General features: G+C 42.5%; 1 protein-coding gene across 2 annotated transcripts in view; it reads right to left on the bottom strand.

The window, feature by feature from the left end:
- gse1b (Gse1 coiled-coil protein b) overlaps nt 1-22,985 on the bottom strand; it is a 158,416-nt gene extending 135,431 nt beyond the window's left edge. Inside the window, exon 1 of one of the 2 annotated variants that reach the window (XM_068731219.1) lies at nt 22,820-22,985. In XM_068731219.1, the coding sequence (XP_068587320.1) occupies nt 22,820-22,930 (111 nt within the window). In that variant the 5' untranslated portion in view covers nt 22,931-22,985. The remainder of the gene's footprint in view (nt 1-22,819) is intronic. The other variant, XM_068731217.1, reaches the window with a different exon arrangement.
- Nucleotides 22,986-23,149: the final 164 nt, after the last annotated feature.

The raw sequence follows: 23,149 nt of genomic DNA, 5'->3' as shown, positions 1-23,149 counted from the left end.
CCATGTGGAATCTGCCTCAGAGAGACATTTCCTCCTGGACTGCAGTATCAGAGACGACAGAGAGAAATGTCTGCCCTAACAAAGAAAAGACAGAAAGATAGATAGATAGATCGCTGGATAGATTGTGTTTATATTGCTACAGCCCAATTGCTGTTACACCAATGAAGTAATTAAATTGTTCCATTCAGACAAAGACGCAGAATGACGGATGGAAGGATCTGCCAAAAGACAGACAAGGAAAGAGAGGGAGAAAAAAGAGAGGTAAAAACAATATATAACATTTACAAGGGGATTAGTGTACAGCAGTACAGGACATGAAGACCCCCACAAGTCAACTCTGAACTTGTTAAGGTAGAACATCTGTGGCGGAGCGGGAGGGATGAAGAGGAGGAGGAGGCGAGAGAAGAGAAGGTCAGGGGTAAACAGAGAGAGAAAGAGAGAGGGGAGGGGGAGGAAAAGGGAAAAGAGCAGATCAAAGCATGAGAGCTTTGTGCTACCTCTGCCGCTGTGTGTGTGTGTGTGTGTGTGTGTGTGTGTGTTCGTCTGTGTGCAGTGTGTGTGTGTGAGGTTGCGCACACGCATGCCTGTGCTCCTGGCAGACTCAGACTAGGCATTCAAATTATTGGTGCCGCCAGCATGCCGCGGCCCCACTGAAAAGGGAGGGAGGTGAGCAGGGAGGGCAGGAGAGAGGAAGGGAGGGAGTCACCAAGTGCTAATCAGACCCATGTGTGTGTGGCCAGCACTGCTCCGAACAGCTGTTCCCATGCTGAGGACCTGGCTGCCACACACACACACACACACACACACACACACACACACACACACACACACACACACGCACACACAGAAATGTTCTGTAAAGCCATTACGGTATAATCAGTTTGCTATTAACACAAACACCACCTTTGCCTGCATGAATATGCTTATAAAAAGTGTATGATAGATAGATAATAGAACTGGTTGGTTAACTTTCTGATTTTGTCATTTTTTGTTTGTTTGTATGTTTTATGATTTTCCCTCTACACGCTTTAGCAACAAGGATTTTGATTTTGTAATAATAATAATAATATAGAGGCAAAACAAAAGAGACAGAGAGAGTAAGCGAGGTATGGAAGTGACATGTCTTTTCCTCCCACTACCAGGGGATAACAGGAAAAGTCAGAGAGCAGAGGGAGGAAGCTCTGTTATTTATTCTATCAATGGAGGGAGGAAGACCCCCACTTTACACCCCACCCCATTACAGACACACACACACGCACACACATGCATCCCAAAGCACAAACTGCACAATGAAGAGGTCATCGATCCATCTTACTTTGCTTGTTTAGATTAGCTGTTTCGGTTTTAGTAATTGGATCTTTAGGCTGCAACAGTGCCCTCTGAAACAAGCATACTGTAGAAGGAGGATTTGTGTGTGTGTGTGTGTGTAATGAGGGAGAGCTGCGATCTGCCTTGGGGAATGGGTTTCTTTGTAGTGGGCAGGGAAGTAGAGGAATGTCTGGAATCTCCCCAGAGGATGCAGGGTCTGTCCGGTCAAAACTCTCTCTCTCTCTCTCTCTCTCTCTCTCTCTCTCTCTCTCTCTCTCTCTCTCTCTCTCTCTCTCTCTCTCTCTCTCTCTCTCTCTCTCTCTCTCTCTCTCTCTCTCTCTCTCTCTCTCTCTCTCTCTCTCTCTCATGATCAGGGATCTATGCATAGTGCATATACTGTATGTGCAGCTCTACGCGTGCACAGAACAAACATAGCAGCTGATATGAGTGTAAAAAGATTTGGAGTCAATAAACTTCACTAACAGACCGAGAGCAAATAAAATAAAGCTTTTACCAGAGGCCTTGGGCTGCGTGTGTGTGTGTTAAACAGGGGGATGAAAGAATTGGTGGTCAGACATGGTAAAGGGCTCTAATCGCTTTACCAGCTACGTGACACAAAATAGTGCTGTTCTATCCTGCGTGTCCGATGTCTGTGTGTCGCTCTCCCCTTTCTTGTTGTCAGAGGTCATGTTTCTCTGTGTGTGTGTGTGTTTGTGTGTGTATGCATGTGCATCTGTCTGTCAACCTCAGGCTACAGCGAATTCCTCGTTGTGTTGCAGTTTTCCACAGCGATGTTTGTAACACAAAATGTGTTGGAAGCCAATCAGAGCACAGCATCCGGTTGATGACAGAGCTTTTGCAGATCATGAGTGAATTGAGGTTGTAAGTGTGTGTGTGTGTGTGTGTGTGTGTGTGCGTGCGTGCGTGCGTGCGTGCGTGCGTGCGTGTTAGTGTAAACTAAACACAGATCCCCAGCAGTGCTCTGTTCTGCATCAGAGATCAGAAGAAACACACACAAATGCACACAGCAAAGACAAAAACAAAGTGAGTCGCTGTTGCACTTGGTGGAGCCCAAATAAGGGCAGAGAAGATTAAAACGGACTGTAAGATGTGAATCACCGGAGGGAACGTAGGTATATTTGCAAATGACACATCAATAGCTGGGCTGTTACACTGGGAAAGAGAAAGTCAGTCTGATAAAAGTGGAGACATACTCAGAGCTGTTGGGTATGGAGACTGAGCAGAACAACACAAGAGCTGTAAAAAGGTTTTGTGAACACACGCCAGATAGATGAAAAAGAAAAGCAAGATGTCCAGAGTAGCCAGAGGATGGAGAGCGAAGAGAGAGGGGAAGGGAATGAGTGATGTTATGAGTGCGATGAGTGAGTCCAGACTCCATCACCAAACAGATGTTCAGCACAGCATACAGGCTGCGATTCTGACACTATAATCACGCATTGTTTGCTCATAGAAACTGATATTATTCATGTTCATCTATTCAAAGGTTGCGAACTCCCTCAATTTCACAACCTTCACTGACCACAAAAGAGAAATCAACACACTGAACCTCACCTCCTTGTCTCTCCCATTTTCACATCCATTTTTTTCTACCTCTCCCATCTGAGGAGAGGAAAAGAGACGGAGACGGAGAAGGAGAAGGAGAGGGAGAGGAGAGGAGAGGAGAGGAGAGGAGAGGAGAGGAGAGGAGAGGAGAGGAGAGGAGAGGAAAGGAAGGGAGAATACATGAGGCTCAGGGAGCGAGGTTGTAACTGGACCAGGTGACCTGATGGACTTGGACTTTGGGGGGGTCTGATGTGTATTTAGAGGCCAGAGTAAGGAGGGCATCTAGGGTTAGAAAAGAAGTACAAAGCCACACTGAAACCATAGGATGCTGCGGAGTCATAGGGCACACACGAGCAGGAACAGTTACCAGTGCAGCACAGCAGAGACACAAATTGAAAAGTACAGGCACTCGACCAACAACAAACAACTTTGACAGTGGAACAAGTCAATGTGAATTCATACTGGAGAAAGGTGTAAACTACAGGCATGGGGGATAAAAATCAGTGACTGTAACAGTGGTGTGTAAAGTTACACTTCACTTCCATCTGCGGCAGCTTACAGGTACTTACAGGTGTAAAGTCTTGTAATGATGGTGTTGTTTCCAGACCATTGAGCAGCGGTCCACCTAGACCTTTACTGCAGGAATCAGCAAGGCAGCGCTCTCAAAATGAACATTAAAATGTTCTATATTACAAGTGTAGCGTTGCATTGTGCATAAAACGCAGCACACAAAAGCCAAGCGATTGAACTGTATCCATTGTGAAGCCTGCTGGGATTCTGTTCCTGTACAGTAAAAGCTTGAGTCTATGTGTGTCTACCTACTGCTCCTCTCTTGTAAGAAGCTGTACATATAAAAGACCCCCTCTCCAAATAGACAATAAAGACTGGCCCCAGGACGTGGCACCATTCACACTTTAAAATAACCAGCAAAGAGCTATTTAAACAGGACCAGGTTACAGCCCCTCATAAAACAAATACACACAGGAATAATTGTATCAACACAGCAACCTGGCAGGGAAAAAAAAAATCTCTCCATGGGGGGTACGGGGACACTAAGCCGAAGAGTGGTGGCGGTGTTGAGGGGTGGTGTGTGGAAAAGGGTGGGAGGGAAAAGGAAAAAGGGGGGAGGAAGAAAAAACAGGTCCCACAGAGCTACCGTGCAGGCGCCAGCAAAGACAGCGAGGGTGGAAAGGAGGGGAGGGAGGGAGGGAAGGAGGGGGCGAAAGACCCTGGTGAAACTCTCAACAGATGCATGAAGCCCTTGTCAGCATTCCTGCTAGGTAACGCAAGGTCAGGAGCAAGCAGGAAGACAATATGAGGACTATTTGGGCTCCCTGAGCGCCAGATGTGTTTTAATAAGACGGCTGCCCTCCTAGCTAATAAGGTCAGCCTCTGGCTCCAGCCAGACGAGCAAACAAGTAGACTCTTGGCAGGAATTCAGCTCCAGCTTGGCACAGCCTCCCTCCCTGCTTCCTGCCTCGCTCTCTCACTCACAAGCTCAGAGAGATCGAGGGAGGCTGACTCTTTCTCTCTCTTTCTGTGCGTGCGTGTATGACTCACTCCATCTCATACACCCGCCTTTTATTAGACACTTCCCTTTCTCTGCAAGGGGAGAGGGAGAACTACTGGCTAAAAGCTGGAGCCTTTGAGAACATCTGTGCTTGGATCGTGCACTAACATGCACACACCCACACACATGCAAGCGCAAACACACAAGTATAAACACATGCTTTACATCCAGTTTGTCTGCTGTGTAGGCCGCGCCACTTACTACCTTTTACCACTGAACATGAAAAAAAGCCACTCTGCTTATGTTAATACACAAGAAAGGAAAAACTAAAATTAGTTACGAAAATAAACATTGGACCAATAAATCAGACTCCTCTAGAGGGGAAAAAAAAGAAGTGGCATTGGCGCCAGAAAAGATTGGCTTGATCTGCACTGAAAGGGAGACAGAGGGGGTGAAGAATGAGGAGGAGGAGGAGGAAGATTTAGAGTTGAGAATGAGAATGAAGAAGGGAGAAACTGAGATAGACAAAGATAGAAAGATTCAGAGTGAGAGCGAGGAATCCTGGCAGTTTTGGTTGCGTTTACAGAGCCAGTTGCTTATGGGGTACAAAACTAAAGTCATTGTCAAGCTAGTCCAAACATTGTCTGGCATTCAGACTTCTTTAATTGTCCAATAATATTGTTGAGAGCAAGAAATCCAAAAGTGTAAGTGTGGGTGCATTTCACTGAGCAGAACCCAGGTGCTACGGACAGGAAGCAGTGGAGGAAATGTGATTAAGGGGATGGCACAAGCAAAGTGCCGGGTAATTTAACTTTTATTAAAAACAGAGACACACACAAACAATTCACATCCAAGATCAGTGGTTCACTTAACTCTATTCTGAATATAAGAAAGAAATGATAATGTGTGAACATTGACTGCAGATACACACACACACACACACACACACACACACACACACGCACACGCACACACACACACACAGGAACTCTGTTCCTCCATACACCCCTGCTCTCACCTATACCTCCTATTCACACACACAGAATATTATTTAGGCATTGTAACAAATTACAAAACAAGTGAACTCACCATTTATGGCTAGAGTACTAGATCAGTGGTGAGACAAATAATCAAATTTGCAATATTTCATGATACACTGGCACTAGTATGGTCTGTTGTGATATTTATTCTTGCCTTTACTGCAGACATTTGGCATGTAGCCTTTTCCTCTATTCAATATTGCATCATCTATCCTTTCTTACCTCTATAAAACAAAAAGCACCCATACTGCAGATTTAAGATTTTGCAGGACTTATTTTGCCAATCTGGGGAATGTTTAAATTCAACACAATCTGTATTGTATTACCATTATTATGAAAATAACATGATTCGCAGCCATACACTATGTGCCCATGAGAGTGTTTGGCCATTTGTTGGACATAAGGCTGGACAGAAGACCATCATCCATCACCGGGTAAGAAAGGTTTCTGCTCCAGAGGTTTGACCTTCCTGTTTCAATGCTGGCAGACAGGGAACATTTGGCTAGGTGTAATTTGAGATGACCTCATCACAGCAAGCTCGAGGTTACAAGGTCAGCAGGCCTTATCGAGCAGCAGCAGACCCTGTTTGCTCCACACTGACCCCACTACTCGCTGACTCACACACACACACACACACACACACACACACACACACTCAAACACAAATGTGTCTGTGTTCCCACGGTTGCAGTAGGTCTACGGGTTGATGTATAGCAGCTTGTAAAGCAGGGCTGTCAGTCAGCTTTAACAGCCTATCACAGAGATCCAACAAGGACCACAGCCATGCATGTAGGCTCAGGCCACTGACCGACTCAGCAACACTCAATAAAAGCCGCTCAGACTCCACACACACACACACACACACACACACACACACACACACACACACACACACACACACACACACACAGACTCAGCCAAGTACTGCAAAACAACAGAAAAAAGACGGCTTTGATCTATGCAGACAGACACTCACACTCAAGATGCGTCAGCACTCAAAACGATCACATGTGTGTGCACACCAACATAAAAGATAACACCGTCTTCCTCACACAATCACAGGCTTCTACACACAACCCTGAACAACTCTGACACCTGTGGAGCTGTGTAGTGTGGGAGTCTGTCCAAAGCCTGCGATCAGTCCAACACTGAGGACACATGTTCCTTATTGAGTGGAAGTCAAACAGCATCTGATCACTCCTCGGCCAGCGTCAGTCTGTCTGAGGCTCTGGTTTGTAGAAATTGCTGTGCGTACCGCTCTCCTCAGGCAAACAAACAGGTGGACAACAATCAGCTCGCTAAAAACCCCATCTGGCCTGAATCAAACACAGTGTTATCAAATACCGAGGAGGACAGTGAGGACATGGGTAATAAGATTCTTATGAAAGTCATTCCCTAAAGGATCCACAATCCACACAGATCCACATGCTTTAGCCTATTGTCACACTGTAGTCACTGATCCGCAGTGGACTGGATTTGAGCCACACTGGATTGGAAATCAAAGATGACATGACTCAAGGTTATTGTAGTGCAAACACACGTGTGGTAAAAGACTGCTAGGACTGCTGATATGATGATAGATCTCACAGATCTAGTCATGAAATGTAACAACAGCACAAAGTAATGGGCTTATAAAAGGATGTCAGACTGGTATTACAATTAGAGATTTAAGTTCAGATGGTGTTATTTTATTAGGGTGTAATGCAGTATTGATTTTAAAAATACATATATTGGTTCCACCAACTGTTAAGGCACCTTTGTTTGAATTCAAACAACAGGGCAATGAGGTATTTACTTTTCAATCTCTTCTTTGAGAGTTCATAGAGTGCCTTTAATTTCCACTGTAATACAAATCAGTACCCCTTAGATATAACTTATCTTATCTTGCACATCAATTGATTTAATAAGCAGTCTGTGGCTAATTATCTTTGGATATATAAATATGATTATATATTATATTGAAAACATAAGAGGCAACGCATATTTTACATATTTTAATCAGGGCCATAGTAGCTACTACAGAGAACACTGAGGTCATATCCACTGTATTTCATTCACTTTTTTGTGTTCAGGAATTATTTATCTATTTCAATTAAAATGTAGGTAGGAATTCTATGAGCTGACTCCATTGTTTTTAGACTTTTAAATATGACTAGTTTTGGGCTAACAAAATAATGAACAAAAACAACTTCTGAAAATTGTATTCCTTGCAGTGGCTTTGAGACAGTTTTCAAACATTGGGGAATAAAATTAGCAATCAGTATAGCAATTAAGTTAACTGAATATTTAAAATGTGAAAAGAAATCCAAGTAAACAAAATATTTTTGGAAACCTGCTTTGATTTCTGGTCAAAATTGTGTGGCAGCGACCCCTTCACTGAGCCTTCAGTTTTTCTAATATTCAGGCTGCTGCCCCAATATCCACATATGACCATGTTCTAAAGTACAATGGAATAGCATGTGAAGGTAATGAGTGGACATAAGCCCACTTCTGTGAGGCAATAAGTCTAGCAAAAGCACATTTGTGTCAACTAAGTGTAACCTTGACAGATAAATATTCATTAGTGGGCTGCTAAGCTACCTGACCTGTGACCCTCTCACTTCCTCTCCTCCGAGGGTATCAAGGAGCAGAGCTGCAGGCGGATATGAGGCCTAATAAAGAATTCTCTCTTCTTTACCCATCTCCTCTTTTTGTCCTCTCAGTTTGATGTATAGCTTGTCTGCATTTAAAGTCGTTTTCAAAAAGACATGCGTGCAATTGCAGTGAGGGGATGTCACACAGAAAGGTCTCCCTAAAGATCACGGGAATAATAATAGTGTTGATTGTGATAGCACCTTCAGTTCATGAACTTAGCTAGCTCCTGAACCAGCACAAAGAAGGCATAATATATTTGTTTTGTCTCCAAAGAAGCTTAACTTATTGTTTTTCTTTCCAGTTTAATATAATTTCCCACTGGTATGAGATAGGTATTGGACTGCTGCTTAAAATAAACATTTGTTATGGCTGTCACAGGTCAGCTACCAATGTTCAAAGTATGATTTTTTTTTTTTATCCAGGAGACAAATGTTCAAAGTTATTATCAAAGGCTACAGTAAGGAGACTGAAAGTACCTATCGTGATCTATTAAGTCGATGTATTAAGGCTTCACATTTCTACATATCTGTCCACCAACACATATGCAAAAGTACAAAACTCCAAATTCAAGAAATGTGATTTATGTTCTGTAAGCAGCTGATACATCAAGGAACCAAAATATACCACTCTTATCCTCAACAAACTCTTAGAGGCTTACACAACACAGATAACATTCAGCTGTGTGTCTCTGACCTGAAGGCACTACAGACAGTATGACTTGTGTTGCTTTAGAGGAAACAAAGATCTGTGGCAAAGCACAAGGATGTCCTCTCACTCCATAGTTTACATATGGGTTATGCACAGCTTCAGTCCATATTAGTGACCTTCTTCATTCTCTCTCATACGATACTATCAGTGTTACGGACCGCCTGGTCGAATCACTGTCTACGAAGAAGAAAATCCACTGATGACACTGGAGGTTAGGAGACATGATGAGGATAAAACAGAGGAACTACTACAGCAAGTGATCAAATAAACATGATAGTGAAAGAAAGAAAGGACGTAAAGATGAGTGAACAGGGTAGAAATTATGTAAATAATCAGATCCACAGAAAAGAGTAAGGATATATAAAATAAATAAAACAAAACATGAACTGAAAGCTGTTTTTTATCAATTAAGAGAAAAAAAAGAATAAAATGAGGAACATGTGTGTGTAGATGTGCATGCTTTTGTTGAGGTTCAGGATATTGTTGAGAGAAATTAAGAATTAGTCATGCTGTGACACAAGCATACAGTCACAAAAACATAAACACACAAAATTATTTCACTATACACAACACACACACACACACACACACACACACACACACACACACACACACACACATCTAAATATATACACACTCAAACCCTTTTATCCCCGGTCAAAGTTTATCATGGACAGTGGTAACCTTTAAGAACCATAAATGAATAAAATAGAGATCTGAGAAGTGACTCAGATATATGGTCACATGGCCACACAGTTGATCCTTAATAATTATCTTTTATAGACTTCACCTGATAGATCATGTTTATCAGAAAATAATGCACTCAACATGCAGTATGTATGTATGTGCACATATACTTAAGATGCCGCTGCATCAAGATTCTTGTGGGATTATAGCGATTTTATTAATGGAAATGAAAATAACTAGATATACTACAAGACACTCCACTGATAAAAGCCAGATAGGTGGCAGTTAATTTTAGATATTTACATTTTTACACAAACTATTAATCCAACATTCCTTAGGATATTGAATGAAACATAGACTAATAACTATACAGGGAGAAAATCTGGCTTGCATTTGATTTTGTGGTCTGTGAAATATAAAAACTTAAAGTACACAAAATAAACAGAGTACGCAGTCTAACAAAATCAGTACATAGAATTAGCTGATTCCAAGTTCAAGCAGCTAGTCAAACTTCTTTACCAGACAATATATTACCAAAGAACCTTTCCCAACCTTGCACATTGACTTGGTCTGCTTTGATATGTGCTGCGTCATCTGATTTAGACACAGTGACCAGGAACTTTTTCTAGAAGAGAGATATATGTAGAAGAGGAAAAGACCAGGAACGGACCAGAGAGAGATAAGGTAGAAAGAGAGGCTGATGTGTGGAGATGGAGGTCAAGAGTTATCACCTGGACGTTCTGAGGCGATGTGACAGGACTTGTCATCACTTTCGCAAACAGATAGCAAGAAATTGAATCAGAGCAAGAGAGGAAAAGGTTATGCACAGACATCAAAACCAGAAATCCTCTGCTTTGTGTGCACACTGCAAAGTTTGCTTTTGCATGGTTTTATGCAGCAGGGATACAAATTTTTTTCCAGTGTGAGAGGCAAAGTATTGGTCATATGGTTTTGTTAAGAAGACCCCCACCAGAATGGATACCTCCTCAGTCTTAAATGCCCCCTTCTGAGGTGTGAGATCATGTCTGCGCCAGGGGTGTTGCCAACAGAAAAGCATGCACAAACCAATGTGTGTGTGTGTATACATGCGTGTGAGTGTGCATATGTATGTAAGCATGTGTGTGGAGCAGATGGGAGGAAAGAAAGAAATTAGAGAGGGGTAAAAGGAGAGTAGCGACAGAAAGTCTGCAAGAGCATGTGTGTGTGTGTGTGTGTGTGTGTGTGTGTGTGTGTGTGTGTGTGTGTGTGTGTGTGTGTGTGTGTGTGTGTGTGTGTGTGTGTGTGTGTTGGACTGAGGGGGATGTGAGGGGTTAGGGGGAGGCAGAAGGGAGAGAAGAGGGGGAGTAGTGTGGTTAGGCATCCAGAGTCAGTGAACATTTTTCTGGCAGGCCCTCTCTATGCTCCTGGCTGCTTGCCCGGCTCTGAAGCAAACTTAAACAAACTCCTGTTGCAGCCATCTGCTGGGCCCGCGGGATAAATCACAGCACTGCTTCGCTCTGTACTACTCAGCCGCACCACTATCAGGTTACTGTGTTAGTGGCCTCACACACACACACGCTCACTCTCAGGCATGCAGGCACACATTAGAGTCTCTCTCTCTCTCATCCACACACACAGACACACACACACCAAGCTACGCGTCAGCCTGGAGCCAGGGCCTGCCATGGGGCTCACACCACCAGGAGAGGCCAGCAACATGTGGCCCCGCTAATACCACAGGGAAAGATGAAGAGATGGGGGGAGGGGGGGAGAAGGAGGAGGGATTGAGGTGATGGGGGAACAGAGGAGAAAAGGAGAGATGGACAGAAGACTAAGCCGGTGAGAAGAAGAAAAGGAAAAAAAAAACAGGACAGAGGAGAAGACCTCTGACACCTAACTCACGTCAATTGCTATTTTTATAGCCCCCAACCCACCCCCACTCTCCCTGGAAAAGAGGAACAGAAAAACATCTACAACCCTTCAACATACAATGGATTTTAACATCTGATTCTTCAGTAATTTTTATGATAAACAATCTAACCTAAAAACTATTGTTGCCAGTAAATCTTGATAAAACACCATGTGATGGTCATGCACAGTCAGTGACTGTGCAGCTCTGCCTCAAGGAGCTTGGAGATCATTTGCAACAGGTTAAATCTACTCTGGTGGCTTACCACTCTGGGTACTCCACTGTGGCCTTGAGGCTGTGCTCTGCACATTAACCATGACTAGCCCATTGGGCCACACTGCACACAACTCCTGACCATGTGGGAAATGCCACTGGCCAAGTTGGCAGGTCATATGTTAGCATACTTCTAGCCTCATAGCCTTGGATTAGATTAGGCATGCTTTCAATAAGTCATAATCAGCAGTGGTAAACAGCTGCATGAAATTTATATTAATAACATTTCAACAGTGCAAATGACATACTTGAAAGGGATGGCAGGCAAAAAGTAACAAATAAATAATGACAGGCCTTCGGGAAGTATCTGTGGTATCTATCTGTCTCACAGATGGAGGAACTGAATCGGTTTATGTCTGACTCATAGGATGGTCATGTCAGTGTGGGAGACTCTCACCCATGGAAACTATTTACAAAGTCCTTGTAACTCCTGACTATGTCTGTGTGTTTGTGTGTGCTCATGCATTTGTGTTCATGTTTATGTGTGTGTCCACTCATGGATTGGCCAATGAGAGCATCTCTATTGAAGGCTATACCACCTTGCTAATGTTTAGGTCTCTCCGAATAATCTTTCAATGCTTGCATGTCGCTCTGGATTACTAACTGGGACACATTCAAAACTAAGGCTTAATCAAATGTTAACCCCTAGTATGCCGTTTATAAAGGATACCCACACAGCCAACTGAGGCCAGCTTTTCAAAGTGGCAACACCTAGCGATTCCAATACAAAATATATGACAGATATTGGTGTATTTCATAAGTGCCAACATTATGTGGTTACTCCAACCTGAAGATCTACTTTTAGCACCAAGTGTAGAGACCACATAGTACTAATATGTCAAGGCTACTGTATAGTGTGTGAACTGCATTCTTCGAGAGGTATCACAGTCTCCAGCCTCATGGAAGGCTCAGTCCAAAACTCCCTCTCTGTCTCCTTCTTCCCAGCTGTCCTGGAGCTGGCAGGACAAGCTGAGTATGCGAGAGGCCAGGTGGTTGGACGGCATGTATGAGGGTGGAGGTGGGGTTTGGGGGGGTTGTTAAGGCCATGACTTGGGGTTGCTGATGGGAGGGGGGAGTAATCCAAGGAGGGAATGTCTTCCTCAGCCAAAATAAACTCCCAGAAGATCACCAGTAATGCTAATCATTATCTCTCTCCTGGTTGGCTGACAGAAAGAGGGTGAAGCTATCTAGCGACTGGTCATAGCCAATGATAGTCTGTGTGCTAGAGTGTAGGGCAAGAGGTTGTGGAATGTATTTAGTCACTACGGGGGGCTATTTCAGCTCCAGCTTACATCTCCAGTTGTCCTGACAGCAGGATGAAAGGGAGTCTTCCTTCTTTTCACCCCATTAGTAGTATCAGCAGAAAAGAGGGCGAACAGGAAGGCAAGAGGAGGACAAAAGAGCAAAGTGAAACAAAGTGGGAAATGAGGAGGAAGAGCCTAAGAACGAATAATCATATTCAAACAGACCTTCAGCAGCACTTGGAAGGTCTAAAACAGCAAGACTAATGCAAAGCACTTAATAGTCATGAATAATATCCAGTAAGTTACGAGCATTAGTTACATGCTAAATGTCTGGCAAGGAAAAGGGTCTGCCATTAGCTACTGTGCTACCACACACTCCAGCTGTGTCCAGGTGCAGAACCACACACACACACACACACGCACAGCTGTGGCACAATCCAGCTGCATTTGCCAGCAAGAGAGCAAACACCTGCCAGTGCTCCGAACCACCTGGCAGACACACGTGCACAAACACACACGCTTACAGCTGTTCTGTATGTAAATTATAATCAACGACTACATACTGTGTGTGTGTGTGTGTGTGTGTGTGTGTGTGTGTGTGTGTGTGTGTGTGTGTGTGTGTGTGTGTGTGTGTGTGTGGAAGTGCAAGTCTGCATTTATACATGACTGTGGGGGAGTGTGTGTATGTATGGCCAGAGGGCAGCTGGCAGAGAGAACTTAGCTATAGTTACATTACATTACATGTCCTCTTTAATTACGACACTACTACTGTAAAACTCAGACTCCAGGGCAGTACAGCACGACAGCCTTTACAGCATCGGCATGCCAGGCTCCAGTGTGGCAACACAGAACAATTTACAACAAAGCAGATGTACAGTTGAGAAAATGTTTATGGCAAAGCGTAGAGTTTATGCATGTGTACTGGCCTAAAATAAGGACATTCAGAGTCTTTCACACTGAAAAAAAAAGAAAAAAAAGTTTCACAAAAAAGGTTTCATCCATAAAAATGAAACAAACACATTGACACAAAATACTAATTTTGAGCAGAATACGATAGACAGAAGGGCATATTTTTCATGTAGAAATCTAGGACAGTGTCCTCAGCACAAAGAAAATTTGCTGAACTCTAAAACCAATGCACGAGCACCTTAGCATCAATTTCCTCTAATGTCGTCAAAGAACTACAAACTACTACTAAAATTACATGAACACAAGAGTGTCAGTACCTTCTGCTAATGTCACTTGTTCTCATGTGTATCTTTGCAGCGATTTTGAAATAATCTTTCATGTAAAACATATTTAAGACTTGATTGTGTGTTTGGTTGCTCGACATACCTGTACATTTTCTGACTTCTATAAATCACTGACAAAGATGGTGCAATGCAAAAAACCCAAGTCCAACCTTCAAAACAGCTCTTTTGGAACCTGTGGGTGAAGTTATTACGCCCACGTTGTACAGAACCCTCCTTTAACCTGCAGGTAGTTATTTACTAGGTCTGGCTCCATGCTTTAACTGTCTTAGTTTGTCCCAAAATGTAAAGTGAAGGACAAATTGGGACTGGGAGAGAAATACAGGTTAATAGGGAGAAGGAGCAATTTAGTCAACGCCATACCAGGATGGCACACAGCCCAGTCCTCACAAAAGCAAAGTCAAAAGGGGGGAAAAGCAGATAAATGAAAACTGTATGATGGAGAACACAATGACCATAAACATCACACAAACTCACACCAACACTGTATGTACTCCCAGTCACGTGTTGTGGTTCTCACAGGAGCCCAGCTTACTAGTTCACACATAGTTTACTAGACTGTGTCCCCAGCCTGGCCCATTGCATACACACGTTTTGGTGCCAAATGGGCACCCATAAAAACACTAGTGAAAACAGTTCACAGCAGAATCCATGGTTTCAGGGGTTGAGAGGGACACTGCCCTCTCTGTTCCCCTTCACTCTGTCCATTCAAGCGGATTTAGGCATTTTTGAATGAAGGAAAGATCACCAGGCATAATTAATGATAGCTTTTTAATTATTAAAGAAACATTTTTTCCTGATTTTGAAACCTATTTCCAACAGTCAAATGTGGTCAATAACATACACAGCTAAAGGCACCTGTAATCATTTACTCCTTCCATCCACTGACCTATTATGACATCAACTGGCAGACAAATATTTGTTCTTCTTTCCTGTTCCTCCCACAAGCCTGGTGGATGTGTATTACACTTTGGTTATATATAGCACTACAATAAGCTTCAAGGCGCAATATTTGTTTACGGTAAAATGTGTGTCAAAACATTTTAAATTAAATATTGTCACACTGCAGATAAGTCCTGGCCTACACATAATATTCTACAGAATTAAGAAAGCATCTTGGCATCTTGTTTGGTAAAAATCCCCACAAAAATCAACTATACTCATTTGATATGTTTTTTAATGAGAATGTGAATAGTGATGTAAAAAAAAAGTATAATTCCCTCCAAGATCCCATTTGCCATATCTGTCCAAATAGTCGCAATTCGATATTTCGGCTGATTAGATCTTTTCTTAGGTTCAAGCTGGGTGGAGGTATGCTGGGAGGTTGCTGAGGTCACCAAACTCCCTACACTAATAGGGATCATAAAGGAGTAAGTTGTCCTGCGAAAACAGGTACAACAAAACTGACAGGAGAGTGAGGGAGACATCAATCAAGCACAGTCTGTTCATGCCAACGCAGTCCTTAAAGGAGGTCCAATCAGCAAAACTAAGTGAAACACCAGTGTGGGTAGACCATGTATGTGTAGGGATTTAAACCTCTGGGGACCAAAATGCGAATTAGTTGTCATCCGATGCCAACAGAGGTTATAAGTGTCACTGTTGAGTCAATTTGTTGGAGTATGCGAACAAGAATAAAAGAACAAGAGGTCTCTCCCTGATAATTTAGTATGTATTTAGCTACAATTTAATAAAAAAATTAATTAATTTGAATGAGACCCACCGATTCGGATCAACCACTCTCGTAATGCGCCGTCATCTGGCATGATGCTGTGTTGGCTAATCAAATATGTGAAAGCACACATTTCTGGCAGATCACTTTGCAATGTGAATTGTGTATTTCTACCGTTCCAGAGTAAAGTAATGTATGTAAAGTCTTGTGTTAGAGTATTATAAACATTTTGGCATATGAGAAGGTTTACAATTTACAGAACTGTAACTCAAACTTTATTTACTGGATTTTATTACCTCACTCATGAATTTTAAGATCATAAGGGCAGACAATATGCCCACATAATACTGCTGTGACTTTTTGAAGTCAAAAAGCTGAACAGGTGTGTAAGAATCCTACACAGGTTGTGTGCTGAGCAAATATCATTATCCCCTCTCTGTTTACAGGGTTAAAGGGTCAGTATGCCTTCATCTGTCAGCTACAAACTAGCTTGGAAACCCCAAAAACTTAACGTTCCTCTCAAACCTGGTACTGCAACAAAAAATCATCAAAAAGCATTTCCCTCAAAGACCGCTATTAAATCGAGACCATAATAAAAATGTTGGCCAGACACCTCATACTGCAAATGAGATCAGTCGTTGCTGTTTTCATCATGAATCCATGATGATTTTATATTTGAGTGTGGAGATATAAAAGATATTTTTATATGTGACATCATCACAATAAAATGTCTATGGGCTGAGCAGGACCCAGTGGGAGAAACACAAGTACGAAGCAAACCAGTAAGAGAGAAAACCTTTTTGACTTTCATTTTTATTCAACTGAATGGGCACCATCTTTGAGAAAGGTCCAGTTCTCAAAATATGTCAAGCTGAATATGTCAGGGCGAATTATTCGATTTGTTCGAGGGCCCAACCAAAATATTGTAACACAAAACTCCCTGCAGCCAAAAATAACTTTTCCATACAGACCATCATTATAGCTAAAATAGATCATCATTAGAATAATACTAAGGTCATCTGTATTATTCAATGTTTTATGAATATTAATACCATGACCGTTTAATATGTGTAAAACTATTGGCAAAATGTTATATGCTTGACATTAGTTAAATGTAAAATTTGCAGGATTGGCAGGTTAAGAGAAACTGAAACGTATGTGGAGTAGGCAGCACAACACAGAAGCAGGTAGAGAGATAACTTTTTGGCATATGCTCTGTATGAGCAACTTTCATTCGAATGAATGGACGCCATCTTGGAACCCCGTAACATGAAACTATGAGGCATATGCATAGATGGAATGTGTGGGTACATGCCACGCATGTGCTGTATGCCAGCAGTGAAAGAGGATAACTATGTCAAAGATCAAAGGACTTTGTTTTCCAATATGTTGAGGGCTGTAACATGGAGATCAACTACCACCTTTGACATTACAAAGATAAGAGGGTTACACCACCCGGCTGGCCAGGTACACCAGAGAGCTACGGGTCAAGTCTGGGGTGTTGTGGTGTCCCTCAAACTGGTTCTGTGGAAGGATTGTAAGACAAGTCTTTGCAGGGTTGCAACAAAAAAGGGGAGACAAAGAACGAAACGCTGGTAAACCCCCATCTCATCTGCTCTACACAGGATTGGATTCCATTCAGATATGGGCAAGAATGCAGTGCTGAGGGATGCTAGCGGAAAGAGGGCGATTAAAGCTTCGAGCGCCAAATCAAAACCCACCTCCAGCAGCTTTGAAATTAAGCCCCTCAAATACCAGAGGATTCCCCGTGAAACGCAAGGCTGTCTGTCAGACTGCTCTGCTGGGAGAAGAGAGAGGCACAGCGGCGGGAATGTTACAGGATATGTGCAATACAAATGGTTTTGAATAAAAACACCACACACAGGCACGCATATCAACAACTCACACCATATTTTAAGACCGCACCACCTCGCATGCGTCAAATTAACACAGTTTTAATAGAATCCCTGTTCTGCGTAAAACAGCTCTGTAGCCAGCATCCTGTAATATTTCCTCCTGAGATGAATTGATGAGAACGTAACTCCTTTTTCTTCTGTTTTCCTCTGGCTGTAATTTAAATCCCATTAACCTCCTCACCTTCTCTCAGCCTCCCACTCTCCTCTTCTTCTTCTTCCAATAATTCACTCAGGATAATCTTTCTCTCCCGTTTCAACTTCACATCCAGATTTGATGTGTAATTTTGCCCTCGCTCCTTCTTTCACTACACTATAAATCTTCCCTGGCGACACTGTCAAAATGCCGGCATGTTTTTCCTGTGACAGCAAATACCTCCTGTACAGGATATGGGCCGTGCACTGAGAACACAGACGATCTTTTACACCAAACACACACACACACACACACACACACACACACACACACACACACAGAGGAGCAGCATTTCAACATAGAAAATATGAGCCATAGCACACGCAATGCTAACACGCAAACACACACACACACACAGCGACTGTATGATGAAGTCTTTCACAGAAACTTGTCTCCACTCTTCTAACAGGTCAACAATAATCATCCACTCGAAACTGTCACTTAACAGACCACCATACAAAAATAAACATCCATGCGTGGATATACACACACACACACACACACACACACACACACACACACTGCATACACACATGTATTAATCCGAGTGAGTATAAGTAAGAGAGGCTTAATGTGTTTGTGTGCTTTGTATCTACGTACAATCATGTAGTATTTATCTTTAGCTTGACTAATGATTGATGTATTTGCTGTTTTAGTCTCTTATGTTCTTGTACAAGCAGAAGACACACTGTTGACTATAGGGAGACTGTGGATTTAGCTATATGCTTCAATTATACGCATCTATATCAAAGGCATGCAATCAATTCCAATCCTTACAACAACAAAGTTATGCAGCACTGGTATCAGTTTACTTAAGGCCTAAGCATTGGACCACTCCATCATTTCTTCACCGTGTTTTTGTTCTTGTTTTCTCATTTATCTGCATCTATATTTGTCACGTTTTTTGCATTAAAGCTTTTAAAAAGTGACAAAAGTGATATCTATATTGAAGTTGTCTTGGAAATATTTGAATGCAAGCCCACTCCTGCTGCTCATAAAAGGTTCAACTTTGGGCTCTGCCATTTACGCACTTTGCACTTCCGTCTTAAGCAATTGTGTTTGATGACAGAAAGGTAAAAGATGATTACGATATCAGCTTCTGAGAATGCCTTCCTGGCGCATTTTATCAGTGAAGGCGAGCCCATGATGCACAGTTGATAGACAGGTTGGAGAAAGTGCCATCTTGTTTACCTAGAAGCTGCTTTTCTTGCTCTTCAACTAATACAGCACAAAGCAAGGATAGAGATTAATTAAATATTTCTCCCTGCACACAACCATCCCTTACTATACCTGCACACATTTTATCTTCAGATGCAGAGTATTCTGACATTAATTTGTCCCTTGAAAATTCAATAGGAACAAACGTATCATATTGTCTCTCTATGTAATGGATAAAAGGCAAAAAGGTATTCCACAATTTAGCTGAAGCTAAAATTAAGCTCCAGCAGTTTGAGTTTAATCAAGAAAGTAATGTTTTATTTAAAATGTCCCTCTTTTTCCACACATAGTGTTTCAGTGTAGATCTACAGCAGGGGGATATTAAAACAAAGAGAGAAGCTCTGTTGAAAAGACGCACAAATCAGATGCACTTTGAGTGAGGGTCAAACTACTTCTATGTCATTGCAGATGTTTGATAAATTACACCTATTTAAGGGCAGAATATGTCAGAAATCAGGCACAAAGGACTGTCCATTGTGTTGCTCAAAGGCAGGACGACTCTGTCTCTTTAAGTATGCCATCCTGCTGCCATCTCATTAAGCAGAAATATCATTAAAACAATCTTTAAAACACATCAACATGCAAGTGGCAGTTTTAACAACCACAAAACGGTGGACATCTGAAAGTGCAAGTGACCAGCAGCCCCTCACCAGACGCCAGCTGGTGGTCTATACTTACAAACCTGTCAAAGGTCATGTCCAACATACTAATTAAACACACGGCAGCAGAACAGAGAACATGATAACCACCTGTCCCTTACATTTGTGTGCACGTGAGTATGTGTTACAGTTAACAGCTAGTATCTTGTGGCAGATCTTATTTCATGCACAAATTCATATCTTACCAAGCCAGAAAAACAGACAGCACCATCCATCCTTTCACACTTGGATCAGCACTCATACCTGCACAATAATGTTTACATCATAGCGAGCAGTATGATGACAAAAAGATGTAATCTCATTCTAGCCTTAATCAGACATTTAATTTGACGATGTCTTGGTCTTAGTTAGATCTCTGAATTCTGATCATTAAACATGAATTCACTGCTGGAACTGTCCTTGTTCTGCAGCTTTGTGTTTTGGGACATTGACAGAAACTGCTGTGCCACACAAAAACAATAGAATAGAGTAAAAAACTGTATGCAAGTGTGTTTATCTTTGTGCAGCCCCCTCCACCAGGCAGTTACAGTGCTAGGGGGAACCAGATGGGCACTCCCACCTGACAGCCCAAACCCCAGCGATGACAGACCCTCTCAAGCATATAGCATGACACCAGAGGACAAAGCACCTGTTCCCCCGCAGATCTTTCACACCTCCCCTTCCCCACAGAAACACACGCTGGCACTTATTCAGCCATGAGGTCACTGTCTCACTCAGGCCAAAACTGTCTGTGCCACCTGCAACCCTCACAGCCCAAAATGATCACCCGAAACCCAGCCTGCAACGACAACCCTCTCATCCCACCCACTCTATGATGCCCCAACTTTGGCTGGCAGAAAAGCTGGTCCCATAATTATACTCTCTATCATGAGTATCCCCTCACAAATGAGCACTATGAGCTCATCTGGGACTAGCTCACATGCGAATGCTCAGACAAATATATAACATAATTTTGGAGACCGTAAGAGTAACCACCAGTCAAACACTTCTTTGAAGGACAGAGAGAAAATAAGGTGGACAACTCCAGACAGCTGGTGTGAGTGTGCGACATACTGAGGTTGCTGAGTGTGAATGGCATCCACAGATGTTCTTCACGTGTCCTGCATGGCTGGACAGTTAGTGTCTGTTTGCATGAGAGAGCTGTTCACGGAGCCAACTGGCTGTCTAAATGCTCCTCAGCTCTTCATCAACACATCGTCATCCTCACTTGCCCTGCACCGGTCCCTGATATAACTCCACACCCTCCAACGTCTATTCTCTGCAATTGGAAAAGCAGGGTTCTGCTATCAACTTCTTAACAGCATGGCAGGGATTTTATGGTTGTTGTTGTTGTTGTTGTTGTTGTTGTTGTTGAGAGAGAAGAGTGGAAAGAAACCAAACTTTGGAGACAGAAAAAGGCAAGAAAGCGAACAATGACAGAATGATCTCTCTTTAGAGGAAGTCTGCAGATGTACTTCTCCCTGAGCCGGCCCATCTGGACCACCTATACAACCATCGTCACTCATCAGAATCCCCTGTTACATTGTTAACATGCAGTACTTTGTCATGATAATGAATGGAGGCCATTACAATAATAAAACACATCCCACTAATGTAATATACAAAGTCTTTAAAACACACATCACTGCCAAATTAGCCAAATACAGGCAGATCGGAAGCCAAATTACTATTAGTATGAAGATGGGACATAGTATGCCCTTGCTACTCACTTTAGGGGAGATCAGTGTCTCATGGCAACAACAGGGATGTCAGTTATATTGTTTAACTCAATATATCAATATTTAACAATCTGTTCAGATTTGTGATTTTGGCTGATAACAACTACAACAGATTTTTATTGACAGGACAATATATCCACGAATGTTGTCCTGATTTTGTTAGGAGTGTATTCAATTAATTTCCTGACTACACCAATGATGCATTGCCAGGACTGTCTGAGCATATGAAAAGTGGGAGCAAATTCAATGCGAGTTATGTTTGTTATCGTGGTTGAGTTTCTATCTTTGTGCCCTATAGGTCATCATGGTAATTTAACAGTGAAGCCAATGCGGAACGGCCTTAATGGAAATAGATAAACTCAAATTGACTTATGTGTTGGTCTGGTTTTTCTATTTCTATTAGACTAAACTGTTCATATATAACTTGAGAATGATATAATATTGAGATTATTATTCTACATATAGAGACTTAAACAAACGCTTACAATCAGTTCAACTTCCTGCCTCGCAGGCTTACCAGGGACTGGTAACAGAATCATATAGCTAATGTATTTGGAGGATATGAGTTCTATACATTTAGTAAAACTGGTCTAATTAGCAATGTAGGTACTTCTTTTTGCACTTGTGTTATTATTGTTATCAAAAGAAATATGTTAACTTTAGACTTGCTTTAAACTAACTTCCTTGAAAAATATTCTAAGATCCTCAACAAGCTCAAAGCAAAACAAACTGTTCAGCACCGGGTGAGACATACTCAGTCATGCTTGCTCAAATAAACACACTCTCACACACATGGACAGAGCAAACACCAGGCTGGCCTTGGCCGTCGGATCCCCATAGTTTTTCTCTGGTGTTTATAAAAGTAAGTTTTGATGAAAATGTTTGTCTCATCATTGTTCATCCAAGCTGTGTCGGCAGCCCCAAGTGAGCTCCAATCACACACACACACACACACACACACACACACACACACTATGAGAACTATTCTTCTGCAAATAGTAGAATGCAGTGCTCGACCACATGGGAAGCAGTTTCAAGGATATTAGTGCATTCAACTGAAACACAGCACAAAAAGAATCATCTGAATCACCATGATTCCCCGTTATTTACAACAGCAGATTCCACTATGCAAAATGTCAAAAGCATCCCTTGCCATGTGACTCAGAGGTCGTATCAGGGCAAACACAGTCTGCGCTGCACTGTGGGAATGTAGAGGGGGGATTAAAAGCTAATGGGAGACTGTCATTTTAACCAAGCTTATGAACGCATTTAGACAAAGATGAAGCAAAGGGGGGGAAAAGAAGATCTTTGGCTGTGTGTCCTATGAGGCAGTTTCCTTACCTTGTGTCTAGACTGCGGCGAGGCTGATTCTGGTTCTTTCCTCTCCCCGTCTGAGGCTCCTTGTCCAAGCCTTTCCTTGTCCTGCTGCATGCTCTGTCCCACCTGCACCATGGCTTTACATTCCAAACACGAGCCAATCACCAACCTCCTCCCATCATCCACCAGGAGCGTGCGTGTGCTGCGAGGTGCATACAGGAACACAGGAAGCCTGGCCACGGTAACAGCGCACAGCCTACCTTGCCTGCGCTGCTCCTTCCTGCAGAAGAAACACACAAAAGCCTCACAGCTGTACTGGCGGGCCCAAGGGGAGCTGGGTGGCTGGGGGTTGGC

The sequence above is a fragment of the Cebidichthys violaceus genome, unplaced genomic scaffold, assembly GCF_023349555.1.
Source record: "Cebidichthys violaceus isolate CVI_PGR_0920_01 unplaced genomic scaffold, fCebVio1.0.p SCAF_5, whole genome shotgun sequence".
In the NCBI taxonomy this organism is placed as follows: domain Eukaryota; kingdom Metazoa; phylum Chordata; class Actinopteri; order Perciformes; family Stichaeidae; genus Cebidichthys; species Cebidichthys violaceus.
The sequence above is the reverse complement of the archived record's forward strand: the minus strand, read 5'-3'. Positions and strand labels throughout refer to the sequence as shown.